This window comes from Adelges cooleyi, unplaced genomic scaffold (assembly GCF_023614345.1).
Source record: "Adelges cooleyi isolate 19-005CV unplaced genomic scaffold, UGA_ACOO_1.1 ACOO_flye_CR_arks_rails_tigmint_CR_PRNA_30, whole genome shotgun sequence".
NCBI lineage: Eukaryota > Metazoa > Arthropoda > Insecta > Hemiptera > Adelgidae > Adelges > Adelges cooleyi.
This window is the reverse complement of record NW_026095971.1, coordinates 20,049,301-20,074,005: the sequence shown is the minus strand read 5'-3', so window position 1 is coordinate 20,074,005 and position 24,705 is coordinate 20,049,301. Positions and strand designations below refer to the sequence as shown.

General features: G+C 28.3%; 1 protein-coding gene across 3 annotated transcripts; it reads left to right on the top strand.

The window, feature by feature from the left end:
- Positions 1 to 15: 15 nt before the first annotated feature.
- LOC126839245 (helicase domino) lies at positions 16 to 21,484 on the top strand. 3 transcript variants are annotated; one of them, XM_050574428.1, is made up of 38 exons: positions 16 to 296; positions 1,725 to 1,857; positions 1,947 to 2,106; positions 2,178 to 2,507; positions 2,817 to 2,932; positions 3,482 to 3,667; positions 3,749 to 3,889; positions 3,965 to 4,148; positions 4,412 to 4,608; positions 4,816 to 4,953; positions 5,098 to 5,212; positions 5,271 to 5,359; positions 5,902 to 6,003; positions 6,086 to 6,263; positions 6,351 to 6,987; positions 7,062 to 7,248; positions 7,328 to 7,534; positions 7,594 to 7,687; positions 7,763 to 7,816; positions 7,882 to 8,022; positions 9,039 to 9,199; positions 9,266 to 9,949; positions 10,016 to 10,212; positions 10,280 to 10,394; positions 10,504 to 10,794; positions 11,002 to 11,244; positions 16,669 to 16,713; positions 16,781 to 16,931; positions 17,005 to 17,312; positions 17,392 to 17,528; positions 18,195 to 18,267; positions 18,338 to 18,817; positions 18,876 to 19,014; positions 19,659 to 20,158; positions 20,218 to 20,337; positions 20,408 to 20,566; positions 20,666 to 20,806; positions 21,053 to 21,484. In XM_050574428.1, the coding sequence occupies exons 2-38, from the start codon at positions 1,780 to 1,782 to the stop codon at positions 21,224 to 21,226; spliced, it is 7,452 nt and encodes a 2,483-aa protein (XP_050430385.1). In that variant the 5' UTR covers positions 16 to 296; positions 1,725 to 1,779; the 3' UTR covers positions 21,227 to 21,484. The 3 variants fall into 3 exon arrangements, with proteins under 3 accessions (XP_050430385.1, XP_050430386.1, XP_050430384.1); XM_050574429.1 differs by having other exon boundaries at positions 1,722 to 1,857; positions 6,354 to 6,987; XM_050574427.1 differs by having other exon boundaries at positions 1,722 to 1,857.
- The last annotated feature ends 3,221 nt before the right edge of the window (positions 21,485 to 24,705 follow it).

Sequence of the window (24,705 nt, the reverse complement as noted above, 5' to 3'; positions counted from 1 at the left end):
TTGCTGTTAGGCGATTGCCGCTCACTCTCGACCAGCCCGTTCTAGCTGCGCCCACTAAACAGCGAATTCTCGTAGTCGACCGCGGCCAGACGCCATATTGTTGTGTGCCTCGCTTGCCGAGTAGTTCTTACCAAAACGCTTAGTAGTATTTAACGCATCGAGATAAACGAATATGAAATTTATCGTGTATTTCGCGCTGTGTTCTAGTATTGTTGCGTGCACCAAATGTGTCGTTACCGTTTAAACGGACTTGTATAATGGCTTGCGACCGATGGAGGGCAATCGCTTCGATCTTGGTAAGCATCCCACAGTTTCATCCGGCACAAAATGGCCGACCCGCTATTTCCTTCCGTTATTCCAGAGTGGATGTATTATTTGATTTGTTCGACCGTTTGAAATGCTTGTTAATTTCGTGACGAACGTGATTTTCGTGGTGATTTTACGTTCTAATATTATTAATTTCGTTGCCTGTGCGTTTTATCAATTATTTTATCCCGCCTATTATTATTATTATTATTATTATTATTTATTTATATTATGTTTCTGTTTTCATAACATAACCTCTAAACTTACGATAATACTAAAAAAACTTAATTTTTCAATAAAATTATGGAATAATTAACTACTAAAACACTGGTTAATTTGTTAAACGTCAGTTGTTTCAATATGTATAACCGTAAAACATATAATACAATGATTTGTTTATAACTATTAGCCAAGGATATAACATAATCGACCGACATGTGCTTATTATTTACATTTTTTTATTTTAAATTTGGCTTTAAAGATCTTCAGAACTTTGATATTTACCTCAAAAGATTTGAAAGTTGTGTATGTAAACATATTTTTATTTATTGGTTTAAATGATTTATGTCACATATCTTATACACTTATCAAAATGTATTTTCAATATTAGAATGTTTACTGATATAACTTTGTAAAAATTGAAGTATGGTTTGTATCAATATTTGGTATTTTTCTATTTTTATCATTAGAGTATTGATAATAATTATCTAGGTTTTTTATTAAATTGCATAGTTTATTTAATTGAATTGTAAGATACTTAGGTTTTTAAAACACATCATCTCTTTTTAGTTGCATGGTTATATACCAGTAGCTACATTTATTTATTTTTAATATCCTTTAAAGCCTTGATAAGTAGGTACAATTGTTTTAAAAACCTCATTCATATATTAGTCTTCAATGATTTACTACTATAATGAGATAAGTATACCAATAAAAATCTTAAAATTACTTTTAATTAGTGTATCGATAACCATTAAAACAATTTACTTTTTATACTTCATCCATATATTTTTAAACAATTATATAATATAAAATATATTATTATTTATTCTACAGTTTCATTTACAAGTTCAAAAAAATTAATTGTACATAAAAAAAACAAAGTTACTGTATAATAATGTTCAAATAATATTAATATTTAAGGTTCAAGGTTTTAAGAATTGTATATTTCTTCCTTTTTGTGATGCCCTATAGTCTTATAACTTATGATAAAAATAATAGGTTATTTTTTGTTTTCTTTTTAAAAAAATGACTATTCCTTAATTAGGTTTTTGTATCATATAATAAGGTACATATTAATTATGTAAATGTGAGAATTTTATATCAATGATAATTATTAAACTTGCATGATAAGTTGTTATTTATTTGGTAATTTATGTATATTATATTATAATATTAATATATTTTTGTTATAGCAGAACTAAATGGATAATTCAAACGCAATAAATAATTGTTCAAAACTTAAAATCATTTATGGCCACTGCTTCCCAACTGGGAGCTGGGACCATTGATTGTCACAAAAATAATAAATTTGATGGAAATGACCATCAGGTATGTAATAAAATTCTAGTAATTGTCATATTTTATTATACTTATTTTATTTTTTTAAAGTTAATCATTATTAAATTTGAATTCCATAGGTGACAACTGGTGTAAAACTTATACCAAACAATTGTGATAATCCTATTGGTGTAAATGGTTCCACAAATGATGTCGAGAACACCACCTATACTTCAGACAATGATGATTCTGTGGATTGTAAAAATCAGCTTTCTCGAAAGCGAAAATACTCCACTGAATGTAAGTACATGAATTTTGAATAATTTTATACCTAAAATACTTATATTTTTTATTCATTGTTTATTATAAAGCTGCTAAAGAGTTTGAAGCAATGGAAATGTGCACAGCTGCTAAAATTAAACGTACTTGTGAAATGGTATTTGAACAAATGGAAACTGTACGTGCAAAGCTTGCTCAATCCCAACTGGAATTGGATGAAGTACAATCATTGCCGAATTTTCTCGACTTCTTACCGGAAAAAGTTGAACAAGTATTCAATGACTTACATCCTTGGTCTGAATCTAATATTAAATGTGGTGATGACCCTTTGTTTACTGGTGACCCGTTCGCTGAACTTAAAGTGTGGTTGGAAAAGCAATCATCCGAACCACAGGAAACACCTATTCCAGTTTCGGTTACAAGTAATTTACTTTTAAAACTAAATCTGCTATTTTTAAAGACACATATTTTTCACTTGAGTAAGTTTCGGATATATCCACGTCACTAGTTATATGCCGACGTTTGTGACAGTATGGTCACGGCAGTTGAACAGTCGAGACCACTATCGCTCTAAAGATGGACTATGCAAAGAGTCCAAAAAGTCCGAAACTAGTGACGTGGATATATCCGAAACTTACTCAAGTAATATATCAATCCACGAAAGTTTTAACGCATTCATAACATATATTTTTAACATTTTAATGTAAACTTTTTTTTTTTTTTTAATTTAGAATCTAACAAAATAATTCCTTCTACCTCTCCTGTTGAAGATAATCCCAATTTCTCTCTTGCACTACGGCAGTCAAATGAAAATCAATCTGATCAAGTTGTAGAAAGAGTAAAATGGGTTAGTATACTTTGTTAATTTTCAATATTATTTTATTTAATTGGTCTCGTACTTTATGCACTGTTCTGAAAGAAAATGAATTTGAATATGTAAGATTTAGAGGTGGATAGAATGTGAAGATATGAAGAAATACTTATATTTAACCCATGAATCATAATAATTAGTGAGAGTAAATAAAACTAGACAAATACTTCAACTAGTATGGAAGCGGGAAGTATACAGTAAGGTTGAAATATTTCTGTGTAATCACACTAAAGAGAGAAATTTTGTTAGTAAATCGAAAGTCACATTATTAAACATTACACAATATTAAAGGGTTAATGTTAAATTGGGTCACAGAGCTTGTTGCTAGATAGGGCAAAATTATGTAGGTAATTAGCATTTTCGTTTGTAAAATTTGTCAATATTTTAAGAGGTCTTATTGGTCGTAGTTCAGAATGAGCGATAAAGTATTAAAGGGGAAATACCAAAAATACATTGGGTAACGGTTATGAAAATATAATTAGCATTAAATTAATTTGTTTATTTTATTTTTTTATTTAAAATTAGGAAGCCCAAATTATTCAAAAAATAAACCAACTTCAACGGGATGGTCTTTGGAGTGAACGAAGACTGCCTAAAGTTTATGAACCACCTAGAAATAAAGCACACCATGACTATCTCTTGGAAGAAATGCAGTGGCTTGCTACTGATTTTGCACAAGAAAGAAAATGGAAGAAAAAAGCTGCTAAACAAGTAATTATAAGTGTTCTGGTTATAGTATTAATAGGATAATTAATTTTGGTCATTTTTTAAATTAATTTTGATGTGTTTTAGTGTGCTAAAATGGTTAAAAAATATTTCCATGAAAAAAAAACAGAAGCTCAAAAAGCAGCAAAAGCTTCTGAGATGCATCAAAGAAGAATTACTGGTTTCATAGCAAAAATGGTAAAAACATTTTGGAGTAATGTTGAAAAGGTATATTCTTTTTTTCCCTTAAAATCTTGCACTTATCATTAAACACAAATAAGAACTACTTTGTATCTGTCTTAGTTGGTTGAATTTAAACAATCTACTAAATTAGAAGAAAAAAGAAAAATTGCACTTGATGAACATTTAAATTTTATTGTTGATCAAACTGAAAAAATGTCAACCTTAGTAGCTGAAAGTTTAAAGAAGTCTGCTAACAATTCATCAATTATACCATTACAAAATTCTTCTATGATGACTTCTGATGGTAAGTGGATAATCCAATTCAATGCTAATTTATAAATGGGGTTCTATTTTAATTTTGAATTAAAAGAAAAACAAATTGCAATAATAGTACTATAAAGCATTAATTTGAAAATATAGACTTTTCTCGACTTTTTTTTTAAATTTATTTTTATTGTATTGATAGTGTGGTATTATATGCTAAAGTAAATGTTTTATTAAAGTTTTATTTTATTTATTCAACTAAATTTAACTGTGCTAATGAAATAATGTCTTATTAACTATCAGGAAAATTAGATCCTAGTCACTCGTCTTCTGATGATGAAGAAACTATTGAAGAAGATGAAAAAAATAATACTAATGAAGTAGAACGTAAGAAAGAAATTGATATGCTGAAAAAAGAATCTAAATTCTCTATTAATGACGTTGTCGATCAGTTACCAGAAGGATATTTGGAAATGCGGGCCAAAGAACTAGAGGAAGAGGTAACGTAATTTTCAAATTATCTATTTATTAAACTCCTTTTCTAGCAGTCTCATTTCAAAAAATCTCTTTGGCGTTCATGCTGTGGTGTTTACAACGTCATTTAATTTCTGTATTTAAAAAGTACCAAAAGTTGTGGTGTTAACACAGCCAATGCGAGCACTTGGAGGTTAATTATAGTTATTTATATGTATGTATTACTCTTTTAGCAACCTTCTAGTGAAAAAAGTGAAGATGAAGATTTTGAAGCATCAAATAGTAGTTGGAGTGATGATGAAGAAACATTGCAACTTGCTGAAAAAGAAGAAGGCCGTATTGATCATTCCAAAGAAATTGCTGAGTTAGAGGTATGTTACAACTTAATTTTAAGTTGCATTCTTTCTAAATAGAAAATGTCACGTGGACATAACATAGTGTCCTTATGTATGTAATACAGTAATTTGTAATTTTGTTTTAAGTATTTCAATTAAAAAAATGAATCAATTTTATAGGCTGAAAATGATATGAGTATTGAACAGATATTAGCAATGTACAACGTGCGCTTACCAAATAATAAAATAGAGCAATCAAGCCATACCGAAGATGAGGAGAATGATGATGAAAGCAGTAAGTTTAAATGCAATACGTTTTCAGTGAATCATTGTTTAAACTTTGTGTCTTTTAGGTCATGCTTCTGATAGTTCTACTAATAAAGAAATAACTTCAAAAGATGTTGGCTTAAAATATCTATTGCGAAGATCTCCTAGTAAAATGGTGAGTATTAATTGAAATTTTGAATTATCCGTTATTTACGTGTTTACGTCACAAATAGGTTTTTATAGATTTATGAGTAGTTCAGAGTAAGTCTCGCTATCAAATTGTAAGATTTAACAGTTAAGGGCTGAAAGTTCACATATTTTTTTTATTTAATAACAAAGTGTATAAACAACTCTTTATGATATTTATATATTACAGAGTATGATTATAAAAATATAACTAACATGTTTCATATTTGCAAAAATGGGCATTAAAAGGTTAACTTGTGCTTCATCAGAAAAAAAATGTCTTTTCTAAATTGCCATGAAATTAATACTCAAAAATTACGTTTTCCAAGATATTTCCTGCAATATACTCAATATACTATGATCCTTGTAGGACATAGATTTCAGATTCTCTTTTTTTTATGTATTTAGGTGTATCAGAACTGCATATAAAATGTATGTTAATCTGTCATCACTGTGATGCATTCTGTATGTGTTAATATAATATATTCTATATTTTATAGAAACTAAGTTCAAAATATCTAATTTTTTTAGCTCAATGGGACAAGTGATTGCAATGCTGATAAAGAAATTAATGATGTAACTGCCTTAGCTGAAAGTATCCAACCTAAAGGAAACACATTGTCTTCAACAAGTGTAAGTTGCCTGATTTCATGATAGCTTTTGATAAGTTTACTTTAAATAAAATGTATAAAATAATGTATACTTTTTTTTTTAGGTTGTGACGAAAGTTCCATTCTTGTTAAGAAATACCTTGCGAGAATATCAACACATAGGACTTGATTGGCTTGTTACGATGTATGAACAAAATCTGAATGGCATTTTAGCTGATGAAATGGGTCTTGGGAAAACTATTCAAACTATTGCTTTACTAGCCCATTTAGCCTGTGAAAAGGGTAAGACAAATACTTTATTATATTTTATTAAACTTTATTTGAAGTTTTTAAACATGGTTATACTTTTTTTATCTTAAATGTTTTTAGAAGATTGGGGTCCTCATTTGATTGTAGTTCCGACTTCAGTAATGCTTAATTGGGAAATGGAAATAAAAAAATGGTGTCCAAGTTTTAAAATACTCACTTACTATGGGTCTGTGAAAGAGCGTAAAATAAAAAGAACAGGCTGGACAAAACCTAATACATTCCATATTTGTATAACATCTTACAAATTGGTAATTACTGATCATCAAAGTTTTCGCAGAAAAAAATGGAAGTATTTAATTTTGGATGAAGCCCAAAATATTAAAAACTTCAAATCGCAAAGGTGGCAACTCCTATTAAATTTTCAGTCGGAAAGACGATTACTCTTAACTGGAACTCCTTTGCAAAACAACCTAATGGAATTATGGTCATTGATGCATTTCTTGATGCCCAATCTCTTTGCGTCTCATCGAGAGTTTAAAGAATGGTTTTCAAACCCTGTAACGGGAATGATTGAAGGCAATGCTGAGTATAATGAAACTATTATAAAAAAGCTTCATAAGGTTCTTCGACCATTTATTCTTAGAAGACTGAAATGCGAGGTTGAAAAACAATTGCCTAAGAAATATGAGCATATTGTAATGTGCAGATTATCCAAAAGGCAAAGATATCTTTATGATGATTTCATGTCTCGTGCTAAGTGAGTTTCAGTAAATTTAATGCTTAATCAAAATTGTATGTGTAATGGCTTTTATATATATATTTTTTTTTTAGAACGAAAGAAACTCTTGCAACTGGAAACATGTTGAGTGTCATAAATGTTTTAATGCAGCTAAGAAAAGTCTGCAATCACCCTAATTTATTTGAACCTCGCCCAACTATATCTCCGTTTCAAATGGAAGCTCTTACTTACTCGGTTCCTCGTTCTATTTTCAATATTTTGGAGTATAATCCATTTAATGTAACTATTAATAAGAGTTTTAATTATATCTGTTTTAATAGTAAGTTACTAAAATCTATTGGTGTATTTTTTACAATAGGAAATTGATTTAAGTTCAGTCAATTTGCTGTTCACTCATTTAGAGCGAATCATGAGTGCATGGGCTGCCCATCGCTTAAAACGTTACCAGTTACCAAGTAGTGTATTTGATCAAGTGGACTCCCTGCCTGATTCCCCAACTAAACTTCCTAAAATTAAAATGAATTTTAACATGAAGTTGCCTAAAACCTTAAATATCATTTCAAAGGTATGATGATATAATTAATCAAAATCGCTCCAGGTACATAAAAATATTTTTTTTTTCAGATCAATATGTCTAGTTCTCAAAATAAACTTGTTAACGTTAAACTTAAACACAACATGCCCATTGTAAAACTTTTAGCTGAAAAAGGATTAAAGGGTTCGTTTTAATTATTAAACTTTATCAAATTATGTAATATTTATAATAAATGCGTTATGTTCTTGTGTTCTTTAGATTTAAAATTGAAATCTGTTGGCAGTAATATATCAAAAAATCCAGCCTTGTCAAGTAAAAAATAAAAAGTATTCTTTTTTAATTAAAAATGCAATGCTTATAACTTGTTATTTTTTCAGATATTACATCGTTGGTTCCCAAGTTCAATATGTTAAATGATTACTTAAAAAATAGAAATGATTCAATTGTGATAAAAAATCGAACAAAGACAAATCAGACCCGCACGAATCAGTTCTTAAATTCCTCTACAAAATTGAATGGTAACTATACTTGAAATTTTCGCTGAAGGGTGTTGCAAATCATTTTAGTCAAATTAATGTTCAGTATATTATTTTTATGAAGCTGATAATTGAACCTAATTTTTTAAAGTATGAAAAAATGAAATTGTCTTAAATTATTCTTACTAATAAATTTAAATTGAAAAATGGCCTTTTTTCTTAACTGCTCTAAAGAAATCAGACTTAACTTTTGTTTGTAGAATCTCAATAGTATTAATTGCCAGTATTTTGGTCTAGCGGTATGGACCCACTTAACACCTTTAGTTTTACAATTAGCATCTCAAAAATTGTGTTTCATACCATAAGTATGGAGTTAGGATCTCCTAATATTTCAACTGCTTAAGCACTTTTATTTTTGCGAGAATGAACATTGGTCAAGTCAGATTAGTCATAGTAGGTTAATCTTTAATGAAATGTTAACAATTATTTTTCATATTGTTAAACTCTTTAAGTTCGATCTTCTAATATTCATACTGTACTTGTTTATGTACTTTTTATTCGGAAGTAATTACATCCTATTTTTAATTCAAATCATTGGTAAATTTAATGGTTAATTAGTCAGTAAATAGGGATTGTTTAAAGTCAAGTTTTTTTACCTTTAAGCTGTTATATGCCATAAACAAAAGCTATTTTTGTATTTATTCATGTTGCATTGTAGATCAATAAGTATTCTTGTTTTTGAATACGAGTTTTTGCACCAATGCTATATTACTCTGCTTCTTATGTGATAATTTAGTAATTATAAGATTATAATGACTAGTAAATATGAAGCATACAGTTAATGTGGCATTTGTTTTCTATACTTTATTCTTCATGATAGAAGTTTGTAGTTCCGCAATGTCGTTTTTGCCTAACTTAGTTAAGTTAACAAACTAAGTTTGTTATTTTCAGTGTAGTCAAGAACCTTGTTCCATAAAATATAGTCCATATTACTTGTTTACTTAAATTATGCTAAAAATGTACATGTTAGTATTAATTTCAATTACTTAATGTTTTAGGTAAATCAAATTCAAATAGTAGTTTAGTTGCCAATGAATTATCACTAGAAAAAATGAATGATGTTACTGATTCATCAAAAATGTTCAAAGAATCCAACATTTGTTCATCTAAACAAAAACAATATTTATTGGAGCCAACTGATAACACTATTTTCTACATTGTAATTATTTATAAAATAATTATATTTTTATTTCGAATTTCTGAATTTATGCTTTATTTATTTTAGCCAAAGCTAGAAGAAAAGCGACAATTACGGCGACAGTTGAAAATGAAAACAATATCATTAATAAACAATAAAAGAATTGATGGTGCCACTAATGTTGTATATGGTCGAGATCTACGAGACTTCATACGGTTTGATACATCGTCTGGTCATGTCGGAAATTCTGATTCTGTAGAACGAAATCCTTGGCTTTGGCTCGGCTCAAATAATGTGTTATCTGTTAGTTCCCAATATTCTGCACACATTCAACGTATGTCATATATGACAGCTGTTGCATTATCAGATACTGTGAAGACTGTCGATAGTCGAATGAAAGAATTACGTGATTCTTTTGAACAGTTTATTGTATATGTACCCGCAGTACAAGGAAGATCTCCTAAAACAGAATTCAGTCTTGCTCAAGATGATGCGTCTTTATTGGAAAACAACCTTAAACCAACCCTCAACACATTGCATCCAATTATTTCAGCCATGAGCGTTCTTTTTCCAGATCAAAGACTTATTCAATATGACTGTGGTAAACTTCAGTCGTTAGATAGTTTATTAAGAAAATTAAAAGCTGGTCATCATAGGGTATTAATATTTACACAAATGACTAAGATGTTGGATGTTCTGGAAGCATTTCTTAACTATCATGGGTACATATATTTGAGACTTGATGGTACCACTAAAGTAGAAACACGACAGGTAAAATTCCTAAAAAATGTGTTTTTAATACCTATTTATCGGTTTTTTTTTTCGTTTTTTTTCTAGCTTTTAATGGAGAGATTTAATGCAGATAAGAGATATTTCTGTTTTATATTATCTACAAGATCGGGCGGTGTTGGAATTAATCTTACTGGAGCCGATACTGTGATATTTTATGACAGCGATTGGAATCCTACCATGGATGCCCAAGCTCAAGATCGTTGCCACCGTATTGGCCAAACTCGAGATGTTCACATCTACAGGTAATTTATAGGCCTATCATAATTATTTACCTGTTTATATCACATTTTGTTTTATGTATTATCATAGATTAATTAGTGAAAAGACTATTGAAGAGAATATTCTTAAAAAGGCCAACCAAAAAAGACTCTTGGGTGATTTAGCTATAGAAGGTGGAAATTTTACTGCTTCATTCTTCAAATCTGTAAGTACCAAATAGCATCATAATTTAATATTGTTTTATTATCTGTATTTTTAATTTTTGTTCGCAAGTTTTGATTTATTAATAATGTAATTAATAACAATTTATTTAGACAACAATTCAAGAACTTTTTGAAGTTAATGAAAAACAAAGTGTTCATACCCTGGTGTCTGAATTTACGCAATCTCATAATAGTAACGAAGGAGATAGACATGCAATCAATGTATTTGAAACGGCTCTTGCGGCTGCGGAAGATGAAACTGATGTAGTAGCTGCTAAAATTGCTAAAGAAGAAGCTGTTGCAGATTTAGCTGAGTTTGATGAAGCGATCCCAATCGATGATCAAAATGATACAACTAAACTTAGTAAAGCAGATTTGGAAGTTCAAGCTCTTGAGAAACAGGTATACATTCGTAATTGGTATTAATGAAGTTTTAAAGAGTTTTAGCTTATAGTTATAATAGTTTTAGATTGATTGAATTAACATATTTAAATATATATATATATATATTCATTCCTTAATTTAATTACTGTATTTTGTTTTAACTAAAACTAATGCTTATTATATACTTTTATGTAATTATGTAGTAATTTTTACTGTTTATTACAGTTATCACCCTTAGAAAAATGGGCTATGTCATACGTGGAATCTTCTGATATGGATTGGGCTGCACAACAAATTGCAGCAGCTGAAGCTGAGTTAGAACATCAGAAGCGGGAATGGAAAGTTGAACAACAAGAAGCTGCCAAACGTACTGAAGAAAGATTAAATCAGAAGCGTAAATTTCCAGATTCTGACGATGAAGAGGACGAAGTCGAAAATGAGGATTTGACATTCATAAATAAGTTTCAGGTTAAAAAACAAAATAGTATTACAGCTAAAAATGTAGGGAGACCCATGAAGAATAAAAAAAAATCTAGACAAAATAAAAAATTACAGAAAGTAGGAACTAATTTAAGAAAGAAAGGCAGTTATGGTCTTAGACCACACCAAAAATAAAATAGCATCATTTATAAAACATTTTGTCATTAACTTATTTTATTGTCTCCCAACAGAGAATTTTTTTTTATTTATACATTTTGGTTATTAACACAGGACGAGTTAATTTTGTAAACAATTGTGAACATTTTTTATATATATATATTATATGATTAAAAAATATAATAATTCTATGTGTTATGGTTGTTTTTCTTTTATGTTTCTCGATAGCTTCTCAACAAGGTTGGGCTCTGTTTTGGTGTCCCTCATTAGAAGCATACTCTTCTCTAGCTCTCGCAGTGCGTCTTAAAATGAATTTTTTATCATTTAACTTCAGATTTTTTTAAACTTTATTAAAATTTAAACTCCTGATGATAAATTTTATTTTATTTTTTTAAATTAACTGTATTGTTTTAATTTTGTTATAAAAACTAAGGGAAGCCGATCGTTTTTTGTTTGGTCTGGCATAGAGGTTGTCACCAAAACACAAGCCCCTCCTTGCCAGTCCAAACGGGACTGGCAAACGAGACTATCTGAAACAAATAAAGAAAAACATCCAATCGCACAGAGAGCAAGAGAAGAAGACTTCTGATGATATGATGAAAGTGATTTAATGAACAGTTATTAATGTGCATATACATTTAAATATCGATGCTAGTACTACCTACTATTTTTTTTTTTATAAATTGAAGTCAATATCAGTATATTTATAGAACATTTTAGCTTCTACACAGAGGGGGTAAAAAAATTAGTAAAATGCTATTATTTTGTTTTCCCTTCTTACTGCAGAATAAAAATATATTTTAAAAAATGAATACTTTAGATCAAATACAAATAATGTTAGTAAAATTTAAATATCTGGATTACGAATCTGTGAACCCATGAATTAGGATTTTTGAATGAATTTTTTTACCTCAACAAACCAGTTCCAAATGAGCACAAGATTCTCGGCTTTTTGTAGGGTATCTTTTCTCTACTTGTTTGAGTGCGAATTTTTCCCTAAAATACGATAAAGAATAGCTACTTTGTCTGCAAGATAATCGTTTATTATCATATATCTTCATTCAAAGATAAATGAAACATAAGTTATATGTACATTTATGTATTATCGTAATTTATATATTAAGAAATGAGAAGAAAAGAAAATACAGATGAGTAGGCTGTGATCATCTCACATGATCCAAAAAAAAAAAAAAAATAGAAATATGAGTTTTCAGCAATGTCTTATAGGATTTTTGAAGACTAATCCAAATATGTTGTCAATTAGTTTTAAAACGCCAAAACATGCTAGATTTATCAAGACTAACATCTTTCATTGTGTTCTGTGAGGTCTGATATTGAAGGTTTCTTCAGTCATATATTTTTCTAATTTTTTTTATCAAAATTTCAACCTTAAAAATAACCAGATGACTATTGTCCAGGTTAATCCTGCCTCAGATTTTTCGGTTTTTCTGAAAAATGTAAGTTCTGATTTCAACTTGCTCAATTAAAGATTGTAACACATTTTACTACTAATTGTTACTCTTATCGAACGGATTTACATGGCTAAAACGTTAATTTATCCAAAAACCTTTATTTGGACCACTAGTGTGTAAGTTGTTACTGATGTCAAATGGTAATGATTAGTCACTAAACATTGTTGTCAATAAGTTTTTTTTTAAAACTTATTGACAATATGGATTTACTGGATTAATTCATATTTTTAGTTAAACTATTATATTGATCTTCTATCGATTTTACTACAATTTTTAAAAATTTTAATTACATTAATATTTTCTAAAATTACTATTTTTTTTGTTCTCTAATTATACATTCTTAAATGCTTAATAACCGAATCCAAAAATATGAATATGGTGCAGAGATATTTAGTATTTGCGACTTGAGGGATGTATGACTCTTATATATGATCCTTTTAAATCAATTTCACTGGTGTAAAACACAATTTAATAAAAGCCATTTTGGTTATCAAGATATTTCTATATTTATAAAAATTCCAATTTTCTAGATTTTACAAATATTCAAAATGTACACATCTAATCAATAATCAATACTTAGAAAATACAAATATACAACAGTTTTTCATGAAATTACTGTAATAATATTTGATTTTAATATTATACAATAATTTATACACTTAATGTCTCAAACTGTTGTGATCTTATGCATATTATTCTTTACAAATGTAATTATATTTTTAATCAATGCAGACATATTTTTATTCAAAATTTAAAGCAATTGCTATTAAAAATTGTGGTGGGAGTTATTTGAATACACACTTAAAAAATAATATATTCAGATTCCAATTTTTTAATACATTTCGTTATCAGTATTTGAATTAAAAATAGTTTTATAGTTTCTATTATTAGAAAAAGCTTTAATAATTATTAAACTTACTACAAAATTTGAAGAGGAAAATTTGTAAAAATCATTTAAATATACATTTTCATGTAGGTGCAAACAAAAATTTCCATTAACATAGTTTTAAATTTTTTCACTTAACTATAGTAAGCTCACGTTCTATAAATTATCAATTGTTTTGTAGTTTTAACTTCTATTGAAGAGAGAAAAAAGTAGTTTGATTTTTGACCAAGTTTCAAATAAATTGGTTCAGTAATTTCATATTTAGTGAATGTGCAAGATCTATATTTATGAACAATTAATTTCCAATGAAATTAATACTGACTAAGTATAATAGCCATTAATAACTGTACACTTTGCAAAAGAAGTTCATTATTCACAAATCATTTGAAATGTTAAATTTTATCATTTTCATACATCATACTACTATTATCTTTATCAAATGTAAACCACTACATGAATAGGCAATGAAATGATTGAAAATGTACTAAAATTCAAATTTGTTCAGTGTACACCTAAAAATGAATTCAATATCTACATTTTAGTGGTTTTCGGCAAATATTGTAATATATGAAGTTGTACTACGGATGTTTGGTTAATGTGGCACAGGTGTATATATTAGATCTTGTGTCTATTGAGGTCTTAAATTCTAAAATTGTGCTTTCATATATAAAGCACAATTTTAGATGTTATATATTTAAAAAAAGGGGGAAAATCTTCCTTCACGTGGGGAGTATTTAAGACTATTTGTAAATTGAGGCATGTCTGATAAAGTTCCATACAAATTTTGGTTAACTAGTGAATTTATAGGGTGTTAACCATGTTAAAATACCTTTTTTTTTGGCGATTTTCCCTAAAATTGGTATGGTGAGAGGGGAGAGTCCCTTTGCAGTGCTAAGAGAGACCAGAGGATTAAAAACATTTTCTATATTATTGAGTAGAAAAAAAAAAGAGTGTATAGAAAACAATTTGACAATTTGTTGCCGAGTTTTGTGATTCACATTTTTTGGGGGGATATTCCAAGTCAAAATGTAAGTCTTAAAACTAGACTGAAGATGGGTCTAGAGTGGGGCGATAAATTATCCAATTTTCTCAAAAATCTGTAGATAAACTTGATTTTTTTAAGGAAACACCATAAAAAATTAACTGACCGTAGTAAATTTCTAGGTTGTTGTGTGAGAGAGAATCAACAGTCAAACAGGTATCTGAAAAAACATTTTTATTAAGTTTTTAATTACGATACATGGTTAACAATGGAAACAATTATTATAGTCAAATGACTAACCCTACCTAATGGTATCCATCTTAATACTAAAAATACAATTATAAGTACATTATTGTCATAACAAAGCTTTTATCAATATTTGTAAGTCTGTATGTTATATATACAGATTTGCACCAGAGTTTATTTGAAAAAGATTTTATCACTTTTAGTTATAATAATTTCTGTAGATCGGTGACTCAATATGTTTCATCCCCACTTTGCCCCGACTCCTCTGTACTGGCTTTTTTGTTTTTATTTTGAACTAGCGGAATTGCTATATAATTTAATTATATTTCATCATTTTTAATCTTGAAATTACTGAATAGTCCTTTCATATTGTGGTGTTTTAGATAAACACTTATATGCCATATATTAGTTATTACAGGTATAAAACTACTATATTGTTTTTAGTTGTAATACTTTGGTGGAACCTCATAGAAAACAATATTACACACTGCACGCCATTAGTTTGAAGCTAGCTTGACAGCTCTTTGTAATGGCTTTTTCATATTCTACTAGGCCTTTAGTAATTTTTTAAATCACTTTTCTCTATTTTATTACTATAATAATAATAATTGAGTGAGCCGCAGCAGTACTCACTGGATGTGTGTTAACATCATACTATAGTTTAATTAGAAATTCCTCATTAAAAAATATAAAAGAGTTGTTGATCTTATCATGGCTTAAATGTTCAGTTTTTTTTTCTACTTTTCTATCCTATTTGTATAATTAGTTGACGCCCCAATATTGATGAAATTGGTTAAATTTTATTACTCAAGTACATTATTCCGATTATGGTACAACTTTTTTGTTTGCCTAAATACTTGTACTAATTTTTATATTCTATTTATTTTATTATTACTTACTACCTTGTATACTTGGTTTGGCAATATGTCACAATATAGACAAAGTCTACCTAATAATAATGTAATTATCATAATACAAATTATTTTTTGATCATTCGTGTGACAATAATTTGATTCTAATTTAAGCTGCCAAAATACGCCAGACATGTGTTATTACTCTTATGCCTTAAGGTAGCAAGGTGTTAAATAGATTACAATTGAGTGTATTAGGGTCTAAGCAGCCACTCTCCGCAGTATGGCCAAGAATATTTAAACACAGCAGCATTATTACGATAAAAAGCCCTTCTATGGGTTGCTTTTCCTTCAACTTACAGAACGCCGAGTTGGTGTCTGCTGTGGTCACTGAACATACAGTCATAAATTACTTCTGTAACTACTACATCCGTAACGGTTATGCTGATTTACTCCTAGCCTATACCGCACATAAAGATGTTCACACATGAAAAATATTATAACATTGTATGAAAAAAAGCTTCTGTTGTAAAATTGACGTCTTATAATATTATTTTTTGTACCACAAACATTTTTAGACTAGCAAAGGCATAACAGAAGAGTACTTCATAACTAATAATTATGAAGAAAAATAGGATTAAAAACATTGTGCTAATAAAGTACACCAAAGTTTTAGTATTAAACTAAGAGTCTGACAAAAAAAATTGTGTATTCAACACCTTAGTAAATCGAAAAAAGTGGTAGATGTACAAGTCACATTCACTTAATAACTAAATTTTTTTTATCATCAAAATCCATTCTATGTAATTATTATAGTACTTTATATTATCATTTAAATGTATTGTTATATATTTATAGATTGTTTACCCCAATCTTGGTTCAAAAAAATCTGATGTACCTAAGGTTAGTAATTTTTTAGAAAACTAAATTTACTTAATTTTTTGTTAATCATTAATTTTTAAATTTTAAGAATTTGATACTTGGGCCTTGGTCAGGGGATGAGCTTTATCATGATCAATTGTATTTCAATCAATATTCCCATGTTCCCATGACAGAAGCTCAACTTCCTCCTGTGCCATCTGCTCGAAAACGACCAAGGACTGATGTAGCATTTATAAATAGTATGTACATTTCATTTTTTGATTCTGTTTTAACTAACAACATGATGCATAATATATTTATATTATTTTTTAGATCGTTCTTGTATACCGGGATCATTGTCCGCAAACCCTAAATCAGTTTATAGTACTCGTGATAATAGTGCTGGAGAATGGCGGCCAAATGAAAATATTTTCCCTCATCTACCTCGATCAATGTTTGACCGTTCTCCTGGTGCATTACTTAAGATGCGAAATGACGTGCGCATACAACGGTACCGTGGCATTAATAGACCTATGACCATGACTCTGGCCAGTCTTAAACCACCTCTACCAGCACGACCGGTACAAGAACCTGCTCATGTTCCAGATTGGCTCATACATGAGGATTATGCATTATTGCAGGTATTTAGTATAAAATTAATTTTGATATTCTGAATTAAAGTATCAATTACTAAAAGTAATCATATTTTATTTGTTATAGGCTGTTCAAAGAGTGCAAGAAATGACATTAAACTTAGTGATATTATGTCCAGCCCACACGCCAAATTGGGATTTAGTTTCTGAGCTAGTCAATATGATGTCACGTGTCTATAGATCTCCTAAACAATGCAAAAATCGGTAAAAATTAATTTATACATGTTATAATATTATTTAAATAATAATAATATATATATAAGCGTACCAATGACATTTTTAACTATAATAACACACTAATTCAAGTATTACATTACCTTATATATAATAGGATCTTAGGTCCTACAGAGACTATGTAGATATTCTTCTAATAAAATAATGGTTTTGTAACTTATATTTCATAAATTATGTTTTACAATAATATCGATGATGTACTAGTAATTATTAAGTATTTCTATAGATGATTAACTCAACTGAGTTACCATTAAGTGAAATTTTTTCTAGTAAAAAGCCAAACAAACATATAAATCCACAAAAATCTGGAAACAAAAAGTATTTTGTGATATTACGATAATCGAGTTTTCCAAGAACCTTATTTAAGATAATATAATACTGTTTATTTTTAACCAATCAAAAGACATATAAATGTATGATTTTTATGTTTGATTGGATTGTAAAAATGTCACATGAAAATTTGATGTCGTTTTTATGAAAATCAATAGTTATAAATGTCATTGGGAACACTTATAAAATGTCCACCAGCAACCTCTAAATACAAATGTTTTTTTTCAAAATAATTATACTTTAATTTTAATATTTTAAAAGTAAATTATTGATCTTTATAAATCAATTAACAAGGTTTTTTTTTAGCTACGAATCTGTTATAATAAATCGAGAAGAAGGCCGTATGTTGCAAGAACAGTTGTTAAAAAAACAGAAAAAAGTAAATAATATGACTTATAATAGGACTTCAGTATGATAAATATTTAAAAACTTTTGTTTTGTTTTTTTAGAAAATCAATCGTGGCTTACGTACATCTCAAATTTATACATCAGATGGCAACCGAACTCATACTCAGCTACTTATATCGAGGTTTAATGGTTTATTATCTGTAGCTGCTAAACGACAACCTCTCTGCAGAACTAATAGCCAATCCACTCCTAGTCAGTCAGCCAATACACCATTAATTCCGAATGCTAGTCATATTAATATATTGAAAGAGAACTATGATGTGGACTACAATGTACCCTTGGGACCAATGCAAGTTATAAGTCGCCGTACAGATCGTATGATCCGTGAAAAACAGCAGCAACAACTAGCAGAATCACCAGCATCCATTAGATTACAACAACAGCAACCACAAGCTGTAAAATCCATACAGCTGCCAAACTCCTTACCTTCAACACAAACAGCCGTTGTTAGCCCTGCATCAATTAGACCTTCAACTGCTACTCAACACCGTATAATTATGACCTCCCCTTCAATCGTTCAAGTATTAACAACTTCGTATTTAGTGTTTATATGGTGGTGCTATATGATACAATTTTCAGGATTCAAATGTACAAAATATACCACAAACAAGTCCTAAAGTTGTACCAATGTCTGTTCATTATTCAGCTGCTGTTCAACGAGCGTTAAATTTTACTCAAGCTTCAATAGTAACTCAGGCTTCTTCAACTACTGGAAAGGGTATATATTATATTATAAAATATTAATTATGGTTAAAAAAAATTTGTTTGTTTTGGTCAATTTGGTTTTATATGTTTGATTTTTAATTTGAAAAAAAAACAAAATTAAACCGCTTAACAAAAATCATTGCTTTGTATGTAAATAGTTTGATAAATATATTTGGAGGTTATATTGTAGAATATATTAAATAATATTATTAATAGAATATTATCGTACAATATTATTAAAATTTTAAATAAAGAAGAACAATATATATTTAATTATTTATCACAGTAGGTTTTAATCATTGTTTTTGTAATTTATCAGTTTTATAACTGGTTTCTAAAATTTGGGGTTTTTTTTCTAATAGTTAATGGTTTGGTTTTTAAACTGGTTTTAGAAATTAAAAGTACAGATTAGGTTTATGGTTTAAGAAATCGATAGAATTATAGATTAGCAACACTAATATTCAAATCTAAAGCATTATACCTGGATTTCAGGATTTCGTAAAGTTTAAACTTTTATATAATAATAAAAAAAAGTATTAAATCATCAAACAGGCATTGCCCATCTAAAATATATTTAATTTATGATCGTGTTATTGCTAAAACAATAAAACAGTCCTAATTTTGTGTTTTTTTAATGTATTATTTATATTTTTTTAGTCACTACAATGAACAAAACTATCACTCAGTCCCAAATACAAATGTATCGTCAACAGCAACAAAATATTGCTCGACAACAACAAGTTAAAATGGTTAGCGCGAGAGCTACCAAAACTTCCACTGCCAATATCATACCCGTCCAAACATCTCAAACTCCAACCACAGTTAACGTTCGGCCTAAAACCACAATAAACACTAGGAATATAACTGATACTGATGTAACAAATTTCATTAAAAGACATCAACTACTTCAACAAAAGCAAGCCCAAACAGGGTCAGCTCAATCCACAATTTCGTCTGCGGGTCCGTCAATAGTTAAGACATCCATACAAAGTTTAATGCTTTCTGCCGGTTCTAAAAATGCTTTGACAGTTGCTGCTTCTACAAAGAACATCAATTCGCCACAACAACAATTCAGACATCTTACTCTTCAACAGCAGCCCATGTTAGCCCATCGCAAAATACCAGCCCAAAAAGTTACTCAGCTGAGTCAAGTTGTGGTAAATAATTTTATTTTTATCTATTTTATAACCTTATTATTTATACATTGCTATGAAAGGTTACTGGTAAAACTGGAGTACCAACACAACTTATAGTGCAGTCTAAAGGTGTCCCGAGTACAATGACCATGCAACAATTACAAACTATGATGAAGCAGCAAAATATTCAGAATGTCAATGTAAGTTTTTTTTACTTTTGGAAACAAAATAAAGGTTGTTGATAAATTATATTGAACTTTATATTCACAGGTGTCTGGTGCAAATATAACAGCAATGCAGTCCAATTCTAGTAGTGGCCAAGTAATATCTCATGTTATTGCAAAAAGTCAAGGTCAGTCTTCTAATATTGGACTTACGAGGGTTTTACCTGTAGTAACAACACAAACATCATTAAAACAGGCAATTCAGGTATTTATATTTTTATAAAACATTAATAATGTTAATTAGTCACATTGTTCAATAGATAAGTTCATTATATTTTTGTATTTATTAAATATTATTTTTAAGGTTGTTAATCCAGTCCAAACATTACGAACTACATCTGGTGTTGGTTTAGAAGGTGTACGCTCTTCACTTCAGCCATGCTCCTTGAGTAATGTATTTAAAACGACTGGCACAACTGGCCATTCTCCTAATATACTTTCTCAGGTAAAATGTCTTTTTAATTTATACACAACTGTTATACATCAGCTTAAATTAATTACTCATATTATGTAAAACCCCGATTTTCAAATCATTGGTGTAATCGTATTAGCCGTTTGCCGTCCGTTTAACCAGCCAATTTTAGACGGTTAACAGCTAACCGCGATTGACTGATTAAGCCTCGCTGGTGAAATCGGGCCTTATCGTTGTCTTGATTTATTGTATTTGCTTTATTAAAATTATTTTTTAAAGGTGGTATTTCAACAAGGGCAACCAATGTCTGTTCGTCAAGGTCAGTTACGTGTTCAAAGTTCATCAGGACAGCCTGGTTCTATTGTTGCTGTATCCATGGCTCCACAACAACAGCAACCAACTGTTCTAACAATACCTTCATCGCCTAATTCACATACACCTCGCACAACTTGATATGTGGTGGATACCTTAAAAAAGTATTTAAAATTAAAAACTTTTTTTTTTTTACGAGATGTGGTTTACATTACCTATCCATTTTTACTATTAACAGACTAATATTTATAGAATTTTTTGTTCATTATAAAAATTTGTTTCAAAGAAAATTATTGATTTTAATTTAATTTTAATATAAATGAAATTAACAATATTGAACTGTCTGGTGACGTAATTAATATTTTTTATTTTCCTTGTCGATCACATTGATGATTTGTTAAAATCGTTACGTAAAATTGCATTATGCACTACGTAATTTAAATATATTTATATATATACATATATATTATATGTATGTATAAAATAGGGATAAAAAAATTCTGTAATTAAATCTTAGATGTAGGCTGTTACCATTATTGTCGTAAATAATAGCTCTTTTATGTTAAAGATAATGATATCTAAGATCATTTTTTTTTTTTTTTTTTTAAGAAATAATTTTAAACGGTAAAAAAAATGTTTTTACATTTTAATTAATAATACTTTCTTTTTTTAAAATTTAAAACAGAACTTAATATTTAATTTTGATTGATTCGTGTGAAAATTGTGACTGCTAAACTTATTTTTTTTCTTCATAGAAAATACTCTGTATACATAATATAATAATTTATGTATTATGGTGCAAAAATAACTCTTAAACAAATGTAATATGTATAGATCAATTGAAATAAATAAAATTGAAAATGACAAATTTGTATAAATATTTGGTGCACCAGAATATTTATATTGTACAAATTCATTGTATAGTTTTTTGTTGTATATTGTAATTTTAATCATTTTTTTAAAATTTATTTGCATTGTACTTGTAAAATTGATGTTGTTGTATATGGTCATTTTAATTAACTTTCGTGATATAAACTGTAAATAATTAATATAGACCTTTTTTACAAATAATTTTTTTTTTTTTTGTTATACTTTCCTCCGATATAGTTTTTTTATGTTCTCTTATAAATTATACATGAACAAAGAAGACGGCCTTTATAACAATTCTATTAATAATTATATCAGTATTATTTTATGTACTTTAAAAAATTAATACTTTATAGTTATTGTGTTATGTATTTTTAAAATAAAGCATTCGCAGTTACATGAGCGCAACAAAATCAACATTTTAATCCAACTGCTTAAGGTGGAGGTATGAAGTAAATTATAATTAAATTTGCCTTTTGTCTTTAATTTCGACAATCATCATACTATGTAGTAATTAGACGAACATTGAACTTTTAATTCAAATTAAAACAATTAAAATTTCTTTGTTCCTGTACAAACTAAATTAAAATCCATATTATTTTAAAATTTAAAAAGCTACTGTTATTGTAGGTATCTGGTTAGTCTTATAACTATTAACTTATTCTCGAATAATAGTTGTTTGTTTTGTTAAATGTGATTTGCTTTTGTTTTACTGTTTAAATTAATGGAAATTGATTTATAAAAATATTTTCAAGTTTGTGAATAAAATCGTATAATATGTGTTCTAGCATCATTAAATTTCCAAAAGAAGAATTTTTATTTTTATTTTCATATGATTAATATAACATAACAAAGTAAGAACGACATTTGGGTTTTTTTTTCATTAAAAATCCCCATACCTTTTATAATTGTAAAATTATTTTGATATGGGAGCAATAAATTTGTTATATTTCATTGTCAACTGAGGAGTTTACGTTCATTTTACCTAATATTACGTCCAAGTTGTCTTGGATAATTAAATTGCAATAAAAAAAGTGCTAATAGACACACGTAGACCAGTTGGTTTAGCATAAATTAAGTACATACATTACCATTTAAATTTCAAAAGTTGATAGAGCTTAAGTAAATAAATACAGTTTTATATTTATTAATTTTATAATACCTCAAAATGACAACAAACATATTTCTATGATTTACAACAAATGTTGTATTAGATACATAACCTATTTGGTTATTTGGACCCCAGACAGTATGAAAATATAACTTAATATTTTTTTGTTTAGAATTTTAATGACTATTACATTTTTTTACAAATTATTGTTAAATCACTAAAAAATTTTCCTAATATTCAAACAGAAATTTGTAAAACTTTTAACTTTCTGGCTTTAAAGATTGTAAAATATTTTTTAAACATTAAAATTTTTTTAGCTGACTGTGATGGAATTTGCGTTGTTGAAAAGAGGAACACTTCTTCAGGGCTCATGATTGTAAGGGATCAATTATGTACTATATATTTTTTTTTTATATATAGCCGATTATTAGAATTTAGAGGCCAGAGGTTTAAGTCTTAGCTAGGTCTCTTAAATTTGGGAAGCGTTAAACTCGAGAGACTAAAAATTATGTTTTTACGAGAAAGTAGTTTGTGAATATTATAGATATTATAAATGTAATTTACATTTTTTTTAAATTTTACAGTTGGCCTATATTTTACGCAGTAGTTAGCTCTATACGCTATCTCTTAAGACTTAAGATGACTTGGCAAAAAGGTGTAGGTTCAAGCGAAATGGTCATAGAAAAATAATTTTGATACCATTTAAAAGAGAACTTTAACTAGGTTTCTCGACGGTATTTTTAGAAAAATAAAATTAATAATTACACAACACATTGTAACCTTTAAATTTTACATTTTGCAAAACATTTTCTATACCCCCTTTTATTAAGGATTTATCTTAATAAATAGGGAAGTGACGTGTATAAACTACACGATTATTCAATTTACAAAATGTTTTTATAATATTGCATTAGTTTCGGCCACGATTTAAAATAGAATCTATCTTAAATCGTGGTTTCGGCGAAGACATTATCAGCTCATTTGTTTATCAACATCCCGAATGAACAATTGGTTTTCATATAATCTGTGTTTACTCCCGGTTAAGAATGCCATTAAAATTTAAAATATAAATATGAAGAGAATTACTTTTAAGAAATCCATAAATTTAGCCTACCAAAAAGTAAATGTTGTGTTATCTAGGTGTTAAAACGTATCCCCAAAAATTATACATAATTTTATTCATTATAGTGTACTAAGCACTTATGACTTACAATTAGTTTTAAAAAATACTATTGATCATATTCCACTTCGCTAGAGTCAGATTATAAAAAAAGATTAGACATTGCAAATTTGCAATAATAATTAGTGTCAACAGTCAAGTGATAACACACTACACTGTACACAACTTTTAAATAACTCGATAGTAATAAAAATAAAAATTGAAAACCCTAAAGATATAAATCCTAAAGACAAAATATGTTATATTCTAATTATTATTCAGACTAACTTATCTCCGTTGTAAATTCGCATTACATTTATATAGATTAAAATATATGTACGCTCTTATATAACAAATTACTTAACTTATTTGAGTCAAATTGATTTTAATAAAACATAATATAGGCTTTTGGTCTTATAACTAATGAATTTATATATATGTTTTATTATTATACCTAAAATGTAAGATTTGACATCTTATAAA

What these genes read in the sequence shown, in the direction of transcription:
- LOC126839245 (XM_050574428.1), top strand. Translation starts at nt 1,780, where the DNA reads ATGGCCACTGCTTCCCAACTGGGAGCTGGGACCATTGATTGTCACAAA. An exon ending in CGAGATGTTCACATCTACAG is followed by an intron (nt 10,213 to 10,279) that starts GTAATTTATAGG and finishes GTATTATCATAG; the next exon opens with ATTAATTAGTGAAAAGACTA. An exon ending in AAAAATCTGATGTACCTAAG is followed by an intron (nt 16,714 to 16,780) that starts GTTAGTAATTTT and finishes TTAAATTTTAAG; the next exon opens with AATTTGATACTTGGGCCTTG.